Here is a 19,915-nt window from a genome sequence, read left to right on the forward strand (position 1 = left end):
AGTGTATTTAGTGGTGAATGTGCTGAGTGGAAATCCCCCTCAAACCCAACAGCAGGGCCCGGGGGGAGAATCCCCTCCATCCAGAGGGATCATCTCTCCATCTCTAATGTGACTGCTAGGATCAGTAATGAACACAAACTCCATGATGTGACTAATCCCACACAGAAAATATATATATGGACAAAATGGTAACTTTACAGAAGAAGGAAGAACACACTTTTAATGTAAGCCAGTGGAACCAGACATTTTAAGTCATTATTCTGATTGGTTTAATGTGAAGTGGGTCATTGTAGAGAAACTTACTGACTCATATTTCTTTAAAGTGGTGATGATAGGAACTATTTTATGTATTATATATTTTTGGCGGGATATTTTGCCTTAAAGGATATTCATAGCCATTTCATATAATAACGTTCCGTGAGGGAGCGTTTAGAGGTGGACGTCCGGTTCCTATCACCGCCACTGTGAACAATTCTGACACGGTGAGTTTCTCTAGAACAGAGCATTTCACACCAAACCGCTCTTGAATCACTTTGTTTACATCTTAAACGTTTAATAATGCAGACATTTTGGACAGTCAGTGGAATTCTCCTTTAATATGTACAGTATATGCGATGTGCGCGATTTCAGGATTCAATTTTCAATGTTTTATATGATAAATATGTGTTGATTGTACAGTGCTCTGACTGTATATTACAGAGATTAGTTTTTCTCAGAGAAATTACAGTGGAGTAATGCCCAAACAATGAAATACAGTAAATGAAAGACCTTCCCAAGACAGGAAATGTTACTGAATTGGGAAAAAAGCAAAAGGAAGCTGTCTCTCTTTCTTTCTCTCACTCGTACAAGCCTGAGTAAAATGTTTGTGCTTCCGCTGCTGGACCGAAGCCATGACTTAAGTGTGTGTGTGTGTGTGTGTGTGTGTGTGTGTGTGTGTGTGTGTGTGAGCGTGAGCGTGAACAACGTTGCATGTGTGGCAGCAGCTGCAGAGTTCCTGATCAGAGACCTCCACAGACCAGCCTTGTTCACAGGGTGTGTGTGTGGGGGGGTGACTGGTTTTGTCAGGATGAGAGACAGACAAAGTGCAGGCTTGCTCTAGCTGGAGTTGCTGATCCAGGGCAGCACTCACAGATGAGAGAGTCCAGGTCAGGGCTGTCCAGTCCCGCTCCTGGAGTTCTACCACCCAGATCCAGCACACTTGGCTCTAACATTTAGCTGCTCCTGAAAGCCTGCATTACCTGGATCAGGTATGTTAAGATTTGGATTGGTGCTAAACTGAAGGGTAGTAGATCTCCAGGACTGGGAGTGGGCACCTGGTCTAGAGCAGGGGTCTCAAAGTACCTGCCTGCGGTCACATCCTGCCCACAAGATTCATACAACCCCTCACAGTTACAGTGTATCCTTAAAGGAGACTTTCACCGATTTTTGAAAATGTAAAAAAAATTGAGACGTAAACAAAGAGTGGTTTGATATGAAATGCGCTCTCTCTCTCTCTCTCTCTCTCTCTCTCTCTCTCTCTCTCTCTCTCTCTCTCTCTCTCTCTCTCTCTCTCTCTCTCTCTCTCTCTCTCTCTGCAGAATATGAGTGATGCGATGGCGGTCCTCCATAAGCTGCAGACGGGTCTGGATGTGAACGTGAAGTTTACGGGGGTCCGAGTGTTTGAATACACGCCGGAGTGTATCGTCTTTGACCTGCTGGACATCCCGCTGTATCACGGCTGGCTGGTCGACCCGCAGGTGCGCAAACACACCCCTTACACACTGCCAAGCCCAGTTCAAGCTGGATTAGATTTACCTGCGGGTGCTGTAATTTGAGTGTTTACTAAGAAGGTCAGTGATTTTAACCCAGTATGAATCTGCCGTGTCCATAGTTTGATGGGTAATAATTCCAGAGCGAATCAGTAAACCAGACCTGGAGCTCCCTCAGTAACGGTTGTTCTGTTTGAATCAACATCACAGTACTGTCATTAAAATACTAATAGAAAACTTTTTTTGGTGACCTGAAGACAAGGCTGCCTGCTCACCCAGTTCCCTAATCCTCAGGTTCATGATAGCATGGGCCACCCCACACTGAAACGAGATGTAACAGTAGCAGTAATGCCAACCAGTCAGGACTCAGTAGCAGTAATGCCAACCAGTCAGCACTCAGTAGCAGTAATGCCAACCAATCAGCGCTCAGCAGTAATGCCAACCACTCAGGACTCAGTAGCAGTAATGCCAACCAGTCAGCGCTCAGTAGCAGTAATGCCAACCAATCAGCGCTCAGTAGCAGTAATGCCAACCAATCACCGGTCAGTAGCAGTAATGCCAACCAATCAGCGCTCAGCAGTAATGCCAACCACTCAGGACTCAGTAGCAGTAATGCCAACCAATCAGCGCTCAGTAGCAGTAATGCCAACCAATCACCGCTCAGTAGCAGTAATGCCAACCAATCAGGGCTCAGCAGTAATGCCAACCACTCAGGACTCAGTAGCAGTAATGCCAACCAGTCAGCGCTCAGTAGCAGTAATGCCAACCAGTCAGCGCTCAGTAGCAGTAATGCCAATCAATCAGCGCTCAGTAGCAGTAATGCCAACCAGTCAGCGCTCAGTAGCAGTAATGCCAACCAGTCAGCGCTCGGTAGCAGTAATGCCATCCAATCAGCGCTTGGTAGCAGTAATGCCAACCAATCAGCGCTCAGTAGCAGTAATACCAACCAGTCACCTCTCAGTAGCAGTAATGCCAACCAATCAGCGCTCAGTAGTAGTAATGCCAACCAATCAGCGCTCAGTAACAGTAACGCCAACCAATCAGTGCACAGTAGCAGTAATACCAACCAGTCACCTCTCAGTAGCAGTAATGCCAACCAGTCAGCGCTCAGTAGCAGTAATGCCAACCAGTCAGCGCTCAGTAGCAGTAATGCCAACCAATCAGTGCTCAGTAGTAGTAATGCTAGCGTCCTTCTGCCCAAAACCTGTTTGCTGTACTGGTATGTTTTCATTGATTTTTAATGAAATACATCTGTTTTCCTGCATAAATGGTTAGTAACATTTTTTAATTTTAGCCATTCAGCTCTGATCACCCTCATTCATTCAGGACTCGTGGGCGTCCTCGAGCTTTTTGCAGTCATGTTGACTCTGGTGGCTTCTTCTGCGTAACACTGATGTGAAAGTCTGCACAATGCTGTTTCGATCTGAGCTAAATGGGATAATTTGGGGAAATTACACAGATCCTTTATCCCAAATGAATCGGCCAGTCAGGTCACGCGCAGAGTCCATTAGCGGACCTCCTCTGGTAAATATAACATATGTAGAACAGGGCTTTACTGAGACACACACACATTAAACACAGCTCTGATACACAGCGTTCTCTTTTTTAGCCTCACAGTCGTGATTTTATTCACAAACAGTAGAAGAATCTGCACTGCTCACAGCAGCGTGACATCATCTGAACACAGACTTACTGCTGCACTTTTGAGGAGCGATTGTGTTTTTTTTTTTTTCTCCTCCTTCTCGTTTCCCCCATTGAGTTCTGCGCACATACGGCGTGTTGAACAGCCTGAACGAGAAACACTTTGATACTCCCTTCTGTTCCATTGTCCTATTTTTGTTCTCTCTCTCTCTCTCTCTCTCTCTCTCCTTGTTTTATTTGTCCTTGTGTATGTTGCATGTTATGTTGTTTTTTATTATACTATTTTTCAAACATTTTCTTTTAGTAATAGTTTGGGTTATTTTATATGCAGTAATGACTCACACCAGGGGTCACAAGTCCATTTTAACATCTTGGCTGTAAAGATGTCTCGGTATGTGCTTAATACGTACCAGTAAAGGCTTAAAATAGAATACGAAAACACAGACTTACTTTGCTCTGCTTTAAGCTTAGCTGTAGCTGCTTTTCTTGCATCTCCGGCAGGAAACTTTTCCGCAAAAGTAGAACAGTTTCTTGTAAAATGTCTCTTAGCGCTTTACGAGGCTGAAGTCGCTGAATGAAGGCTCATTCCCCAGCTTCTAATTTTCCTGTTCCACCTTTAAAAGGTGCCTGTTTAGCCAGAATGTAACTGCTGCACCATTTAAGGTGGAACGGGACAATTCAAACTGGTGACTTTTTAGTGTTTGACAGTTTCTCATTGCAGATTAAACGTATCAGGAAACCAGCTGGGGTGATTATAAATGTGTATAAGTTCGTTCGTTTTCAAATTATTGATGTCTGTTTATCATAAATCTTTCCCTTTAGATATTCTGGAACTTAGAACTTCGTTCTTGGTGTTTTGCTGTTTTGTCTCATTTTAGAGTGACTGTTCATTATTCTGGACACGTTAAGTATTTCTTTCATTTTACAGCTCAGTACAAATTATTTGTAATCTATCAAGTTTTTTACACAATTTTTATGTTTTTATTTATCAATGTTTTCTTACTGCAATACCCAACATGCATTAAACAGAAAGTACTGGGCATCTTCCCACACGACATTAAAGAAATCCTTACTGCTAATGTAGACGCGGTAGAGGCTGTGGTGATGTAGAGGGTAAAGTGCTGAATTCATTTTATACATTATAAATAGATTTTTTATTGTTGAAAACACTAATTCCGAACTTTTGAACTCTAGGCTATGTATTCAGTTTGTACTATAACCTGACTGAAGTGCAAATTTTGTAACTGATTGCGATTTTAAGGGGCTAAAATTTCTGATAACTAATAATATCAGCGGATTTCATTTGAGAGATCGAGCTCTGATTATGTCACAGCCACCAAATGTGTGTATGTGTGTATAGATGTGTATGTATATATGCACTATATGGACAAGAGTATTGGGACACCTACACTTTACACCCACCAGGGCTTTTATGACATCTATGACATCCCATTCTAAATCCATAGACATTAATATGGAGTTGGTCCCCCTTTGCAGCTAAAACAGTTTCCACTCTTCTGGGAAGCTTTCTACAAGATTTTGGAGAGTCTGTGGGAATTTTTGTCCATTCATCCGGAAGAGCATTTGTGAGGTCAGACACTGATGTTGGACGAGAGGGCCTGGCTCACAATCTCTGTTCTAGTTCATCCCAAAGGTGTTGGATGGGGTTGTGGTCAGGGCTCTCTGTGGGTCAGTCAAGTTCTTCTACTGCAGACTCACCCAGCCATGACTTTGCTTTGTGCGCTGGGACTCAGTCATACTGGAACAGAAAAGGTTCTTCCCCAAACTGTTCCTACAAAGTTGGAAGCACACAGTTGTCCAAAATGTCTTGGTCTGCTGAAGCATTAAGATTTCCCTTCACTGGTTCTAAGGGTTCTAGACCAACCCCTGAAAAACAACCCCATATCATCATCCCTCCTCCACCAAACTTTACAGCTGGCACAGTGCAGTCAGGCAGGTAACGATTCTCCTGGCATTCATCAAACCCAGACTTGTCCAGATAGAGAAGCGTGATATATATATCATGTGTGTGTGTGTGTGTGTGTGTGTGTGTGTGTGTGTGTGTGTGTGTGTGTGGGTATATATATATTAGGGGTGGGAATCTCGAGGCACCTCACGATTCAATTCGATTACGATTCAGAGGGCTGCGATGCAATTATAAAACGATTATCGATGCATCTCGATGCATCTTTTTTTTCTATATAGCATTTATATTTTCTCACTGTGTGAGCTCAACTTTCGAGTTCAAGTTTCAAGTTTATTTGTTATTTGCACAACATGTCAGGACATTTATGCATTGAAATGCTTGTGGTGAGGCTCAGCTAATCACTCTACAGAAAGTAAATAAATAAAAATAAAAATACAAGAAAAACCAACTGAAATATATTAAATCTACACAAAATATACACAGAATATACACAGAATATAGAGACAATATACATTTTAAAGTGACTGAGTGACTCGGTGTTGTTATTTAAAGTGACTTGGTACTTTTAAAGCAAAGTATTTGTAATGATCCATAATGAATTTACTTCCAATATCTTTTTTAATAAAACAGATGGAAGTGATGTGACAAGTGAACTAGAAGGCTCTCATTCACTGCTCTTGTTTGGAGCACGAGAAGCTGCTGCTACTCATCTGCGATAAAATGCGCAGTTACGGTGAAATAAGATCCAGTGGTGATGGATGTCCACGCAGCACGTTACAGCTATTCTACCTGTTTTCTTTAGTGATTTTATAACTTCGGTTTTTGTCTCGTTGTAGAGACGGGGGGAATCGTTGTTTCAGTAAAGTATCTTTGAGATGGGACGTGTGCAACATAGCGCGAAAGCCCTGTTTCACAACGACTGAGAACCGGCGTGCAGACTGCAGGTCACAGTGATGCGTTATTCGCATTTATAAGCAGCGCAGTTGGTTTCCTGGTACGTTAAATCTGCAACGAGAGACTGTCAAACACTAAACAGTGGCGAAGCTGAAGTCGCTTCTCTTTTGAATTCTCCCGTTCCACCTTAAATGGTGCCGCATTTACATTCGGCGCCTCAGTTAGAATTTAAGGTGGAACGGGTAAATTCTAACAAGGAGCTGGAGAATAAGAAGCGACTTCAGCCTCGTAAAACAGTCGAACGCTGAGAGACATTTAACTGATCAACTTCTGAGAAAGTTTTCTGGCGGAGATGGGAGGAAAGCGGCTACAGCTGAGCTAAAGCTTAAAGCAGAGCGAAGTAAATCTGTGTTTTCGTTTATATTGTTTAGTCTATACTAGGACATTAACACACACTGAGACATACTGGGCATTTTTTTCCTGCCCCCCTAGTGCACATATATATATATATATTTAATATAGCCTTATTGGCATGACTATCAACTGTACTATTATCAGTGTATTCTATTTTCTCTCTCTCTCTCTCTCTCTCTCTCTCTCTCTCTCTCTCTCTCTCTCTCTCTGTAGATGGCTGATATAGTGAAGGCGGTGGGGAACTGCAGTTATAATCAGCTGGTTGAGAAGATAATCAGCTATAAACAGTCGGAGAACAGTGAGCTCGCTGGAGAAGGTGTGCACATTCATTTTTCCATCCCTTCTTCCTTTCCTCATCTTTTTTCTCTTCCTCTCCTTTTCTCCTCTTTCTCTTTTTCTTCTGCGTGATTATCCTGCACTCCTTCTATTTTCCTGCTCTTTCCTGCTGTTCTTCTTTTCCTGCTCCATCTCTCTTACTCCACTGTTCTTCACATTTCTTGCTCTCCTTCACTCTTCCCTTTCTCTTCCTCCCAATCCCTGCTCTTTTTCCTTTTCTTCATCTTTTCTCTTCTCCTCTTTTCCTGCTCTCTTTTCCTTTTCTTTTTTTCTTGCTCTATCTGCTCTTCTCTTTCACTTCCTCTCATTCCCTGCTCTATGTCTATCTCTCCTCTCTGCTTTTCCTCTTTTTCTCATCTTTGTATCTTTTCCTGTACTTTTTTTCTTTTCTGTCCTTTTTCTTGTCCTTCCTCTTTTCCTGCTCTGAGTCTACCCCCTCTATCTCTCTGTCCTTTCGTCCTCTTTTGTTTCCAGAGTGTGTGTGGAGTCTCTCCTCTCCTTCCGGCTATGGGTTCTGTTTTTCTCTCTCTCTCTCTCTTTCTCTCACGCTCCTCATGTAGCTGCTGCCCTGAGAGAGAGAGGGAGGGGGGGGAGAGGGGCGGAGAGGAGAGAAAGATGTATTTCCGTCTTTGTTTATTTCTCTTTTTGTGAGTTTTTCGTGGCTCTTGTTGCATCATAAATAAACAGTGTGTGAAGACTATAGCTGCTCCTTCTCTCTCTCTCCCACTCTCTCTCCTTCTCTGTCCCACTCTCTCTCTCTTTGCGCTCTCTCTCTACCTCTCTCTCTACCTCTCTCTCTCTTTGCGCTCTCTCTCTCTCTCCCACTCTCTCTCCTTCTCTCTGTCCCGCTCTCTCTCTCCACCTCTCTCTCTCTCCCACTCTCTCTCCTTCTCCCTGTCTCTCTCCTTCTCTCTGTCCCACTCTCTCTCTCTCTTGCACGCGCTCTCTCTCTCTCTCTCTCTCTCTCTCTCTCTTTTTCCTATATGACGTTATGTGTGTGTTTTGTTTGTGTCTCAGGGTTTGTGGCAGAGCAGTTCCTCAACAGTACGGCCACCCAGCTGACCTATCACGGCCTGTGTGAACTCACCTCCACCGTGCAGGAGGGAGAGCTGTGTGTGTTCTTTAGAAACAACCACTTCAGCACCATGACCAAATTCAAGGTGAACACACACACACACACACACACACACACACACATCACGGTCATTGTAGAACTTTTTTTCTGTGGACACCTGCTCCTCCAACGTTCTTCTGAGATGAAGGGTATTAATAGTGAATTTGTCCTCCTTTGCTGCAGAAACAACTTCTTCTCTTCTGGGAAGTCTTTACACTAAACCAGGGGTCAGAAACATGCGGCTCTTTTTCTGCCCTGTTGTGGCTCCACAGCAGAATTAGATTTGTAGGTAAAAATAAAATAATCCTCCTTTACAGTAAAATAAAGCTCTGCTGGTCGTTCAACACAGTTTTAACAATAAATGGTCTTAAACGCTGGAGTTACTGTAGAACTGCTAATTCACCCTTCGGTGCGCAGACTGCACAGCACATCTGGGGCGCAGATGTTGGAATATTGCTGTAAAGATATGATTGCAGCCAGTAGAGCATTAGTAGTAACGCAGACAACAATCTCACCTAGCTAGTAACTAACGAAAAGGCAAAGAAAAGAACTTATTTGGACTTATTTGCATTTATAATGACTGCAGCTGGTTTCCTGATATGTTTAATCTGCAACAAGAAACTGACACACACTAAAAAAAGTCACAAAGCTTCTTGTTCGAATTTTCCCGTTCCACATTAAATGGTGCAGCAGTTACATTCTGGCGCTTCGGGCACCATTTAAGGTGGAACGGGAAAATTTGAATAAAAAGCTGGTGAATGACAAGCTGATTTCAGCTTTGTAAAAAATCGAATGCTAAGAGACATTTTACAAGAAACTCTTGTAAAACTTTGTACTCCTTTAGCTCATGCTTGGCTTTGGGCATGGTGACCTGAGGCTCATGTGCAGCTGCTCCTGAGCGTCGCATTCTGTTGGCATTGACTGAACACCTGTGTCAGCAATAGGTGCTTAATTAACTAAAGTCCACTCATTACAAAGGCTGTCTGGATGCTTTTGGACATAGTGTTGTTTGTATGATCCAGTGGAGGAATGATGTGCACTGTTGCCCTCTAGTGGCCAAAGACATACACCTACAGCAGCAATCACCAACCCTGATCTACTTCCCTGCGGAGTTTAGTTCCAACCCACATCTAACATGCTGCCACTAATGCTGCAACACTAATGCATCTGATCCAGCCAGTCAAAGACTTCTGCAGAAGTGATTTAGCTGGAGCTGGTGTGGCAGATTGTAGTTGAAACTAGACTCTGCAGGAAGGTAGATCTTCAGGACCAGGCTTGGTGACCACTGATCTACAGGTTTGTACGTACAGTAGACAAATGTAACCCAGTGAAATCAGTAGCAGAGACCTTTTTTATTTCAGATCCAGCTCTGTTACTGAAAGTGTCCTACACAAAAAACTGTTGCATACAGTGTAAATTGTAAACTTACAAGCTTGGACTTCTTTACAGTGTTGGTGATAGGAACCAGGAGCCACTGTGTCTATAATGTACATATAGCCATTTTATTTTAAAAAAATGCATGTATGTTTTTCTTTGGGCGCTTTTTTTGCCTTACGATATCCTGCATGTATCTCTCCGGCATGAATAAATAAATACACATACGCTTTAGGCTCCAACCCTGTATTAAAACTATCGTTAAACAATTTGGCAAGCGCCAGGAGCATCAGTCTTTTTGTCACGTTGCTTTTTAAGCGCTTCAGATGTCTGGTTCCTGTTCCTGTCACCACTGTGAACAATTCTGACTCTGCATCTTTCACTAGAACAGGGCTATTTAATTAAAATTCAATAAGGTCCAGTTAGAGAAAATTTCCTCAAGCAAAGGTCCAGAACATCATGATGTCTAAGTTGCATCATGATTCAGTGCCATATACTGTTTATTGAAGTAGCCTAGTAATTATATCAACATCTTATTCAGTCAACAACTGAATATTAAATCAAATAAAGTACAGTTCAGTCATATTTCAACAACATTTGTCAGTTTTCTCTTTTTAGAGCTCACCATGAGAAATAACTTCCCTCTGACTTTCTTCTCCGACTGCTGTTTCTCACCTCGTCCCTCCCCTATGTGTGCATTGCTCACTCGTGTCTCAGTGCTCATCGTAATGCACAGATCTGATTGGCTGAGTAGCATGCGATTGGTCTGTGAGTTTCCTGGGCCGCTAACGTGGTACCGTAAAGACTAGACAAGTTACGCCAATTAAAACAGGACCACCCCATCGAAATTAAATAAATCTCCATAGTTCATCAGTTAAAGGTCCAGGACCGCATAGGACAGCATCTGGGTGCAGACTCGGACCGCGGTCCGCCTATTGGTGACCTCTGCACTAGAATGATGCATCTGATATCAGAACATTTTGAATGACTTTTGGAGTTCTGAAACAAATTCTGAAATTGGTGGAATTCCCCTTTAATGTCTGCTTAAAGCCTCAAATTAAACTAAGAAAGTGCTTTACAAGTCATCAAATGTCTGTGTTTAATGTAGAATGGGCAAAAAATGTTCACGTTAATTTTCTACGTACTAGAATTCCATAGGGGTGCTAGCAGAAGTTAGCATTATTTCAAGGTGTTTTCGTTCTGAGTTTTGGCATTTATGGCCCAGGCTAAAGACCCACCTCTGACAACTTGGTAGTCAAAATTCTAATATGGTGACAAAACTATTTGTATGCAGTTGTTCTGTTAAATTGATACACTGGTAACATACTACAGTGGATACTGTGTGTGTGCATTGAAAGCTGTTCTCTCTTTCGGCGGCAGGGCCAGCTGTACCTGCTGGTGACGGATCAGGGTTTTCTGACGGAGGAGAAGGTGGTGTGGGAGAGTCTGCATAACGTAGACGGAGACGGGAACTTCTGTGACTCTGAGTTTCGGCTGAGGCCGCCATCCGACCCGGAGAGTGTTTACCGCGGCCAGCAGGATCAGATCGACCAGGTCAGAACAACAGAACCAATATGTAAGCCTACACTAGTGGTTTCTTGACCTCAAAGCCCACCGGACAGTCCACATTTTTGCTCTGAACCAGCACCCAGTACACATTTACCAGGTATCTCGTGTGCAATACAGAGGGCAATATGCCGTTGTCTATTCGCGCCTCCCAGCCTTTGCCGATTGATGATACTGTCATAGGGTGGGAGGTTGGGTGGGCAGTTCACTTTACAATGAAAAAACTCTGCACCACCACCATCTGAGCACATGGTCAGTGTGTACAAAAAAAAAGCCGTAAAAATAGACTGCAGGCTGTTCCTCGTCCTCTTAGGCCGGTTTCACACTGTAATTGTTTGCTAAAAGTCCTCGTCAGAGTTTGGATTTTTGTGACATGGTATCTTTTTCATTTGATTCAGTTCAGTTTCACCCTGCAACGCTTAAAGTGCAGATGTGGGTGTTTGTTTATTGGTCAGAAATGTTCCAGAGATACGAGCGCTCTGTTCCTCTCATATTTGCCACCATGAAAATGAAAAAAACTGAAACGTCCATGTGCATCGCTGTCAAAGCAGTAATGCTAAACCTTACTTCATATCTGCTCTCTATCTCCCCATACACTGTTTCTCTCTCTCGTTTGTGTTTGGCGAAGCTGATATGACCCATAATAACGTCTGTGGACTTTCTATGATACGTAGCCCGGTTCTGAATAGTTCTGTCAGTTGTTAATTGTGTGTATGTGTGTTTGTGTTGTAGGACTATCTGATGGCGCTGTCGCTGCAGCAGGAGCAGCAGGGTTCGGAGCTGGGCTGGGAGCAGCTCCCTGAGGGGATCAGTGATCTGGAGCTGGCGAAGAAGCTGCAGGAGGAGGAGGACCGCAGGGCTTCACAGTTCTACCAGGAGCAGGAGCAGGAACAGGCTCAAGCAGCGGCCGCCGCTGCCGCCGCACAGGCACAGGTCAGCACAGAAACTCACTGAGCTTCTCCAGCACCCAGATTTTGCCTGGTTGCACACTAACATACTACAAGAATCTTATAGGGGAGGTTGCAGAAAGCGTTATCACGTGGGTTTTTTCTCCTCTTTTGAGTTTTAACATTTATAGCCCAGGCTGAAGGCCTAGCTCTAATAGTCATTGTTTGCTAATGTAATATGTTATATTGTAATTCAGCATTTCCAGATCTAAATTATAGATTAAATTTTGGGGAAAGAGCATAAATTAGCAGTGTGTAAATCAATGTGTCAGTGTGTACTTTGTTTAAAAAAACTTTAGAAATTTCAAGCAGAATGTCTTTAAAGGAATCATTCAGCTAAGCCTGCTAATGTAGATAATAATTAATGGAAGCTATTAGCCACCAATTAGCATTATGTTGACTGGTGTTTGCTCACATTCGATGATTTGCATTTTTGTCTGAACTGTTCCTTTAATATGAAGAAAAACTGGCAGGTACAAAGGTTTGACTTGTTAAACATGAATATTTAAAGCTGCACTATGTAAGTTTTGGGGATTTGGAGACCTCTCTGGTGGAAATGTGTAATTGCATGCAACGTGCGGAAGAAGATTTTGTAACATGGGTTGTGCTTTTGTGCATACAAATAGTTTTGTCACCGTATTAGAATTTTGACTACCGAGTTATCAGAGGTGGGTCTTTAGCCTGGGCCATAAATGCCAAAACTCAGAAAGAAAACACCTTGAAATAATGCTAACTTCTGCTAGCACCCCTATGGAATTCTAGTAGTACGTTAGCAACAAGCTATGAGAAATTAACGTGAACATTTTTTGCCCATTCTACATTAAACACAGACATTTGATGCTTGTAAAGCACATTCTGGGCTTTAAGCAGACATTAAAGGGGAATTCCACCAATTTACACAACATTCAAAATGTTTTGATATCAGATGCATCATTCTAGTGCAGAGGTCACCAATAGGCGGACCGCGGTCCGAGTCTGCACCCAGATGCTGTCCTATGCGGACCTGGACCTATAACCGATAAACTATGGTGAATTATTGAATTGGTGGTCCTATTTTAATCTGCGTAGCTTTTCTAGCCTTTACTGTACCGCTTTAGCGGCTCGGGAAACTCACAGACCAATCGCATGCGTTGTAAATATCACATGTGGCACTACTCAGCCAATCAGATCTGTGCATTGCGATGAGCACTGAGACTCGAGTGAGTGACGCACAGACAGTGGAGGGACGAGGTGAGAAACAGCAGTCGGAGAAGAAAGTGAGTCAGAGGGAAGTTATTTCTCATGGTGAGCTCTAAAAAGAGAAAACTGACAAATATTGTTGAAATATGACTGAACTGTACTTTATTTGATTTAATATTCAGTTGTCGACTACATAAGATGTTGATATAATTACTAGGCTACTTCAATAAACAGTATATGGCACTGAATCATGATGCAAGTTTGACATCTGGACCTTTGTTTGAGGAAATTTTCTCTAACTGGACCTTATTGAATTTTAATTAAATAGCCCTGTTCTAGTGAAAGATGCAGAGTCAGAATTGTTCACAGTGGTGACAGGAACAGGAACCAGACATCTAAAGTGCTTAAAAAGCAACATGACGAAAAGCTATTACATGAAATAAATACACTGACTGATGCTTCTGGCGCTTGCCAAATTGTTTAACGATAGTTCTGATATAGGGTTGGAGCCTAAAGCGTATGTGTTTTTATTTATTCATGCCTTCACTGAAAGGATGAATCTGATTGAAAGAGTATTTAAAACGAACTCAACAGTATTGTCATCATATCTTCATCAGTAGAATGTTGGTTTTGAGACCTAAACATCGAGCCAGACTTTGTTAGGCCTGTGCTTAGGATGTTAATACATAAAGACATTACATGGTCAGAAAAACACAACCCAACACCTCAGACTTTTAAATGATTATTTCAGGCTTCACAGGCAGCTCGCAGCAGCACAGGCTCACCATATTCTAGGCTGTTTTCTTTCTCCTGAAAGAAGTACTGCTACTTCTTTACATTAAAAAAATCCCAGACAATGCAGCTTCAATTTCACAATACTCGCCTGTTCCTGTACCATCTCTCTCCGTCTGTCTTGCAGGGCCAGCAGCAGGCAGCAGGGGGCGCTCAGGCCGATGGTGCAGCAGGAGGATCAGCAGCAGCGGCCGGAGCTTCGGCGGGGGGAGCGGCTGCCTCTCCGAGCCCGGGCAAGCAGCCCTCTACGGGGGAGCGCAAAGCCAAGAAAGAGGCCAAGGACAAAGATAAATGCATCCTGTTGTAACAGCGGTGGAGCTGTTTGGTGTTTCTGGCGATTGAAAAAAGCAAAAGGAGCAACATTTCACACTGACTCAGTCCAGTAAGACCAGACAGTGGAGATAGAGAGAGGGAGGGAGGGAGAGAGAGAGAGAGAGGTAGGTGAAGGAGGGAGAGGATGCGCTGTTCCTAAGCCACCGGTGCCTGACTTTCTTTGCCCTTTGTGCTCTGAACACACACAGAAGAGCAGACGAGGGCAGCTGGGTGAAAAAACAACAACAAAAAAAAACAAAAACACTCGCTCTGCATCTTTCCTACAGCTGGCCCAACCTTCTTACACACAGTGCACTACTGTGGGGTGACCTCAAGCTTTGGGAGGGTTAATTTTATAGCAAAAGCAGAAAAATTATATAAACACTACCAGAGGAGAAAAAAAGATGATGGCACCTATTTTTTTTTCTTTCCTTTTTTTTTTCTTGGTTGATTTCCGTTATTGTTGTTTATAAGCTATTTTATACCTGTACACATATACACTTCACATAGATCTCCGAAGTCATGCGTCATTGTATAGTTGGCATCATGCCCATATCAGGAATTTCAGGTTTTTCTCTATGGCTGAAATGAATGGCGTTCTCTAAAATCTCAGCTGTCGTGTCCACTGGTGAACACAAATGCCCCAAAGCTGATCAGTCTGTCCTGTGTACATTTTTCAACCAAGTGTCACTGAATTCTCTGAATTAGAGGTTGTTTAGCAGTCAGAGTATAAATACTGCTGCGTGCTACAAGCAAGCTAACACTGCACTGAAATGACGCCGTGTTATTTGCCAACACCAGTTACTCAGACTGCAGCCAAAGCCTCTAAACTACCACGTCTGACGAAGCTTTCTGGTTTGTACGGGTGTTTTGGTGAGGTTGCCAGTCTTATGACGTCAATTCAGCGAACAGCAGTTTGGCTGCTCCTTAACAACCTCAAAATTCAGAGGATCCAGCAAAGTTTAGAGGAAAAACGTCCGTACAGTGAAAACGCATCAGCTTTGATGCATCTTAGTTCACCTCAGGGTGCAACAGTGGCGATTTTCCGAAGCATCATTCATTTCTGTCATCGAGAAAAGCAGCACCAGAGTTCCTAATATGACCATGACGCCAACTACAAAATGACGACACGACTTCAGGAGTCTAGAGGTAGAGGAGCTGCAACACTATTGGTTCATTTCTGAGGCAGGATATTTAAAAAGCAGCACGTTTTGAAGGTCATGTTTGGTTCGGAGAGGAGACAGAGGTAGCAGGTCGTGTTACACAACGTCGTCCAGGATTTTTGTTTGAATTGGATCTTCAGCGAACGTAGAAACTGTTGCCATTAGCACGAAATCCTTGAGTTCTAAGTCAGCGTGCCATAATGAAGGCTACTACACTGTATGTCCACCTGCTCATCCAGCGCTTCTTCTGAAATGAAGGGTATTAATAGGGAGTTTGTCCCTCTTTGCTGCAGTAGCAGCTTCTACTCTTCTGGGAAGGCTTTACTCTAGATGTTGGAACATTGCTGTGAGGATTTGAGTGCAGCCACAAGAGCATTAGTGAGGTTAGATGGTCAGTTCTGGATCACTCCCAACTCATCCCTAAGGTCCTGGAGCTCCATCACTCCAGAGAACACAGTTCCGCTGTGCACAGCCCAGTGCTGGAGGGCTTTAGATCCCTCTAGCTCATGCTTGGCATTGGACATGGTGACCTTAGGCTCATGTGCAGCTGCTCCAAAGCATCTCATTCTACTGGTCAGTGCTTTGCTATAGCGATCATTTGTGCACCACAGCTGAATTCACTAATTAGAAGGGCTGTCTGGATACTTTTGGACATATAGTGTATCTCAGCCTGGTGGTAAACTTAAATGGATTTATTGCCATTGAGGAATCTGAATCCGTGCTTCAACTGAACTTCCTTTTACAGCCACAAATCCACCAGTCCAGTTCAGATTGCCTTACTAGAGTATGCATATTGAAGAATCTCTACCCATAATCCCTCTGTATGTATGTCACCAGACCACATAGTGTTATACTGCAGCTTATGCGGGCATTTTGTTTTGCCAACCGTGTTAGGCTCCAATACTGAGTAGAATAGATCATTTCAGATATGAATATTTTCCTTAACACGTTCTCTGGTCACATCATTTCTTTAAATCTATACGCGAATTGCAATGTTCGAGAATAGTTTGGCAAAAAAATCTAATTTGCACAAATTTACACTTAGCTCAGATGTGAGTGATCAGCCAAGGTGTGTTTGGAGTCTGAATTTTGCTTGTTTAGTTTAAAATGGCAAGGCTAACGTTGCTAACAAACACTGGGAGTCAGTAGTCACCCAAATAGCCCACAACTTTTCCTGGAAAACATACATCACCGAAACGTCCTCAGACCACATCCAGGTCTTTATCAAAGGGGAATTCCACACTTTGCTCAACATTTCTGTATAATTTAAAGATTGAGATCTTTAAGATTGAGTGGTTTGGTGTGAAATGGTTCATTATAGAGAAATTTACTGACTTCTTTACAGTGGTGGTGATGGGAACCAGGGGTCACCATGACTACAGCAGAAATATAGCCACTTTATTTACTATCCAAAACCACCAGTGAACCTACATGTGTCTTCTGAGTGTTTATATGTAATGCTGATGATGGTAACAAAGCGGAAAATCTGAAAAAATAAGGATAATTCTTGGGGATACTATTTTGCCTTAGAACGTCTAGCCTGCACCTGTCCAGTAAACATGATTTAGGCCAAAACATTAAATAAAAAATATAATTAAATAATCAGTCATAGTCTCAGTCATAAGGCAGCATATTTGTAAACATTTCATGTAACAGCGTTCTGTAGAGGGCTGATCGTGGATCTGATTCCTCCGTACTTGCTAAAAAACTGACACTCCTCCTCCTGGTTGGTGAGTAAATTGGCTGTCTGCAGTGAACATTTGTTCATTTGTGTTGTCATACTGTGTCCTAAACCCCATCTGCAAGTCTGCAAGACCTTAGATGAAAACCTGGGCGCAGTTTAATCAGGCGGAGAGAACTTCTGGTGATGTTTTTACATAAATGTAAAGTTTGGGCTATTTGGGTGACTATTGAGTTCTAGTGTTTGTTAGCTACATTAGCCATGTGGCTCCAATTCTAATCTAAAGAAGCAAAACTTGCACTCCAAACACGTCTCAGCTGATCAACTCCATCTGTTGTAGGTGGAAAACTGTCTCAATTGGATTTTTCACCAAACTGTTCGTTTCAAAATGCTGCCATTGCTCTGAGCTCGACTCGCCCCGCCCCGAGACTTGATTTTTCAATATGTGTAACACAGGCTTGATGTTATTTTGGATTAGATTGTATATCTTTCTATGATTTGAGTATTATTTTCTATGTTTGTGCTTCTGTTGTTTTATGTTCACTCTAATTGTACTTTGTGTGTATATATATGTAACCTACACAGGCTAGAGCGTATTTCACCCCCACCATCTGTGCTACTGCCTTCTCCTGAGACACAGACCCCTTTTTTCTATCTATACATTCCAGCAGAATGCCTTGTGTCGAGCATTGTATGGAGGCTCAGACCCACACGCTCTGATGCTGGGACGTTTCCTCTCCGCTCTGCAGGAGGGGCCGCTGTTTTCGCGTGCGAGTCTGGTTTTTGCGCAGTTCGGATCACTCCACCACTCGGGGGGTGCGAGAGTGTGTTTAACACGCACAGTAGAGGGCTGGTTCTCCGTCCCAGCCCTGCAGATCTCAAGCACTGCGTGTTTTTGTGTGTTCTCTGCTCCGACACACCTGTTTCAGCTCATTAGGTTTGTTATCAGTGGAGGATCTCTGGGCTTAAAGGAAGGCCAGCATTATTGAGCCTGATGTCTTTCTGCTGCATCAGTTTGCATTGCTTTAGAAGCCCATTTCATCCAAGTAGAGGAGGAAAAAAAACTGCCCGTGTTGGCTTTAGTATGTCAGGAGACATTTTCGTCGCAAGTTAGAGTTTTTATCTTACAGTAATGACAGAGCCGGTTTATGAGGAGCCTGGTCTCTTCCTATTTCCCTCATTATATCAAAAACAGAACTGCAAAACAGCAGAGGGCGCCCATGAGTGAGTCCTCAATGAATGGGAGTAAATGGATGGCACTCAGTGGCTAAAAACGAAAAGTTAAAATAGTTTCTAATCACTCGCCCAGAACTTGAATTTTAGAAAGTAGAAGGATGTATTTCACTAAAAAAGCAAAGAAAGCTCACCTGTATGTTTCCTTTTTTCTACAGCAAACGGGTTTTGAGCAGCAGGACGCTAACATCACTGCTACTGAGTGCTGATTGGTTGGTGAGCGGAGCAGCTCATTGGCTTTTTGCGCTCACTGACGTTATGAACGTACACAAGGCGCTGTTTTAAACTCCTGTAACTCGAGTTTAAAAGCTCTTAAAAATATAACAGCGGTGTTAAAATGTTTTATGCTGCTCTGTGTTTAGAAAATGAATGTATTACTTTATATTAAAAATGTTTAAGCATTTATAAACTATGATTTTGCTCAAATGCTCCATCTTAACCCATTCATTTTGGACTCGCTCGGGAGCGCCCTCTAGTGTTTGAGAAACCTGGAATTACCACAGAGTGGCTCTCTATAAGTTCTCTGGTAGCGACTTATTTTCTCCAGTTTTGTCAAAATAATGACCTTTTTCTTCAAAACCTGATCCCAAATGAGTACCTTTTTCTGAAAAAGCTTGTGTACTTTGGTGTTATGTTGAAATAACGGCTTATTTTCTCAAACTTTTGTCTCAGGTTTAAATGAATTTGGTCAAAATTTTGACTGTCGGAATTACTTATTTTCACAGATCTTCTCAAAATAACCTGCATTGAAATTAGTTTTCACTTTAAATGTAAGTATTTTGACGAACTCGTTTCCCAGCTTCTCGTTAGTTTGAATAGTTTGAATGTGATTTTTACCAAACAAACTTTAAAGGTAACTAGCTAGCAACCAACCTGGCAAGCGTTGCTATGAAAGAACAGTCATAGGCAGAAGTTTGGGAAACTTAGAAAGTTTCAAAATAAGTGAAGAGGTCCTCTACAGACAACGTACTTCTGCACATTTCAATGCACAAGTACTGTTGATTTGAACTGAATACATTAAAACATAAAACGTGGCCTGTGCAAAAGTTATGGCACATTTTATATTTTGTTTTATTTTGGCAAATAAATAGAAATTGTGCAAAAAAAGCCACATTTAAGTCTGTTACCTGTAGAGGATGTTAACTTCTTTTCACTTAAGAAATTAACAAAGCATCCCACTTGACCAGGGGTGAGGAGCATGGATACGTCTATTCATAACTGACTATGATACAGTTGTGGCAGATAGAAATGAGGTTAAAAATGCTGCAGTACTAATTTAATATGTATGGAAAATTATGCAAAAGCCATCGTGTGGTTAATAACGACTTGATGAAGTGAAACAGGTGCGTTTGAGCATGAAAGTAAATAGAAGAACATGCAGTGCCTGGGTTCTCTGAGACTGGGACTTAGAACCACTGCCAGTCTACCTGCGTGACATGGGCTGGAGTTCTCTTATAGAGGCCCTCAGTGGCCAAAACTCTCTGTACATAAATAAGCCTTACAACATTTACAATAACTTTTATACAAGAAGAAGAAAAAAAGAAGTAGAGGTGTGAGATGAGACTGAGACAATCTGTAGACCTTACCACAGACA

General features: G+C 42.5%; 1 protein-coding gene across 1 annotated transcript in view; it reads left to right on the forward strand.

Annotated features, from left to right (window-relative positions):
• The window catches only part of mindy2 (MINDY lysine 48 deubiquitinase 2), a 54,439-nt gene extending 39,907 nt beyond the window's left edge, over window positions 1-14,532 (forward strand). Inside the window, exons 4-9 of the mRNA XM_036584393.1 lie at window positions 1,578-1,736; window positions 6,838-6,940; window positions 7,978-8,120; window positions 10,829-11,002; window positions 11,747-11,947; window positions 14,060-14,532. Coding sequence (XP_036440286.1) covers window positions 1,578-1,736; window positions 6,838-6,940; window positions 7,978-8,120; window positions 10,829-11,002; window positions 11,747-11,947; window positions 14,060-14,239 — 960 coding nt within the window. The 3' untranslated portion in view covers window positions 14,240-14,532. The remainder of the gene's footprint in view (window positions 1-1,577; window positions 1,737-6,837; window positions 6,941-7,977; window positions 8,121-10,828; window positions 11,003-11,746; window positions 11,948-14,059) is intronic.
• Window positions 14,533-19,915: the final 5,383 nt, after the last annotated feature.

Source organism: Colossoma macropomum, unplaced genomic scaffold (assembly GCF_904425465.1).
Source record: "Colossoma macropomum unplaced genomic scaffold, Colossoma_macropomum, whole genome shotgun sequence".
NCBI classification, from domain to species: domain Eukaryota; kingdom Metazoa; phylum Chordata; class Actinopteri; order Characiformes; family Serrasalmidae; genus Colossoma; species Colossoma macropomum.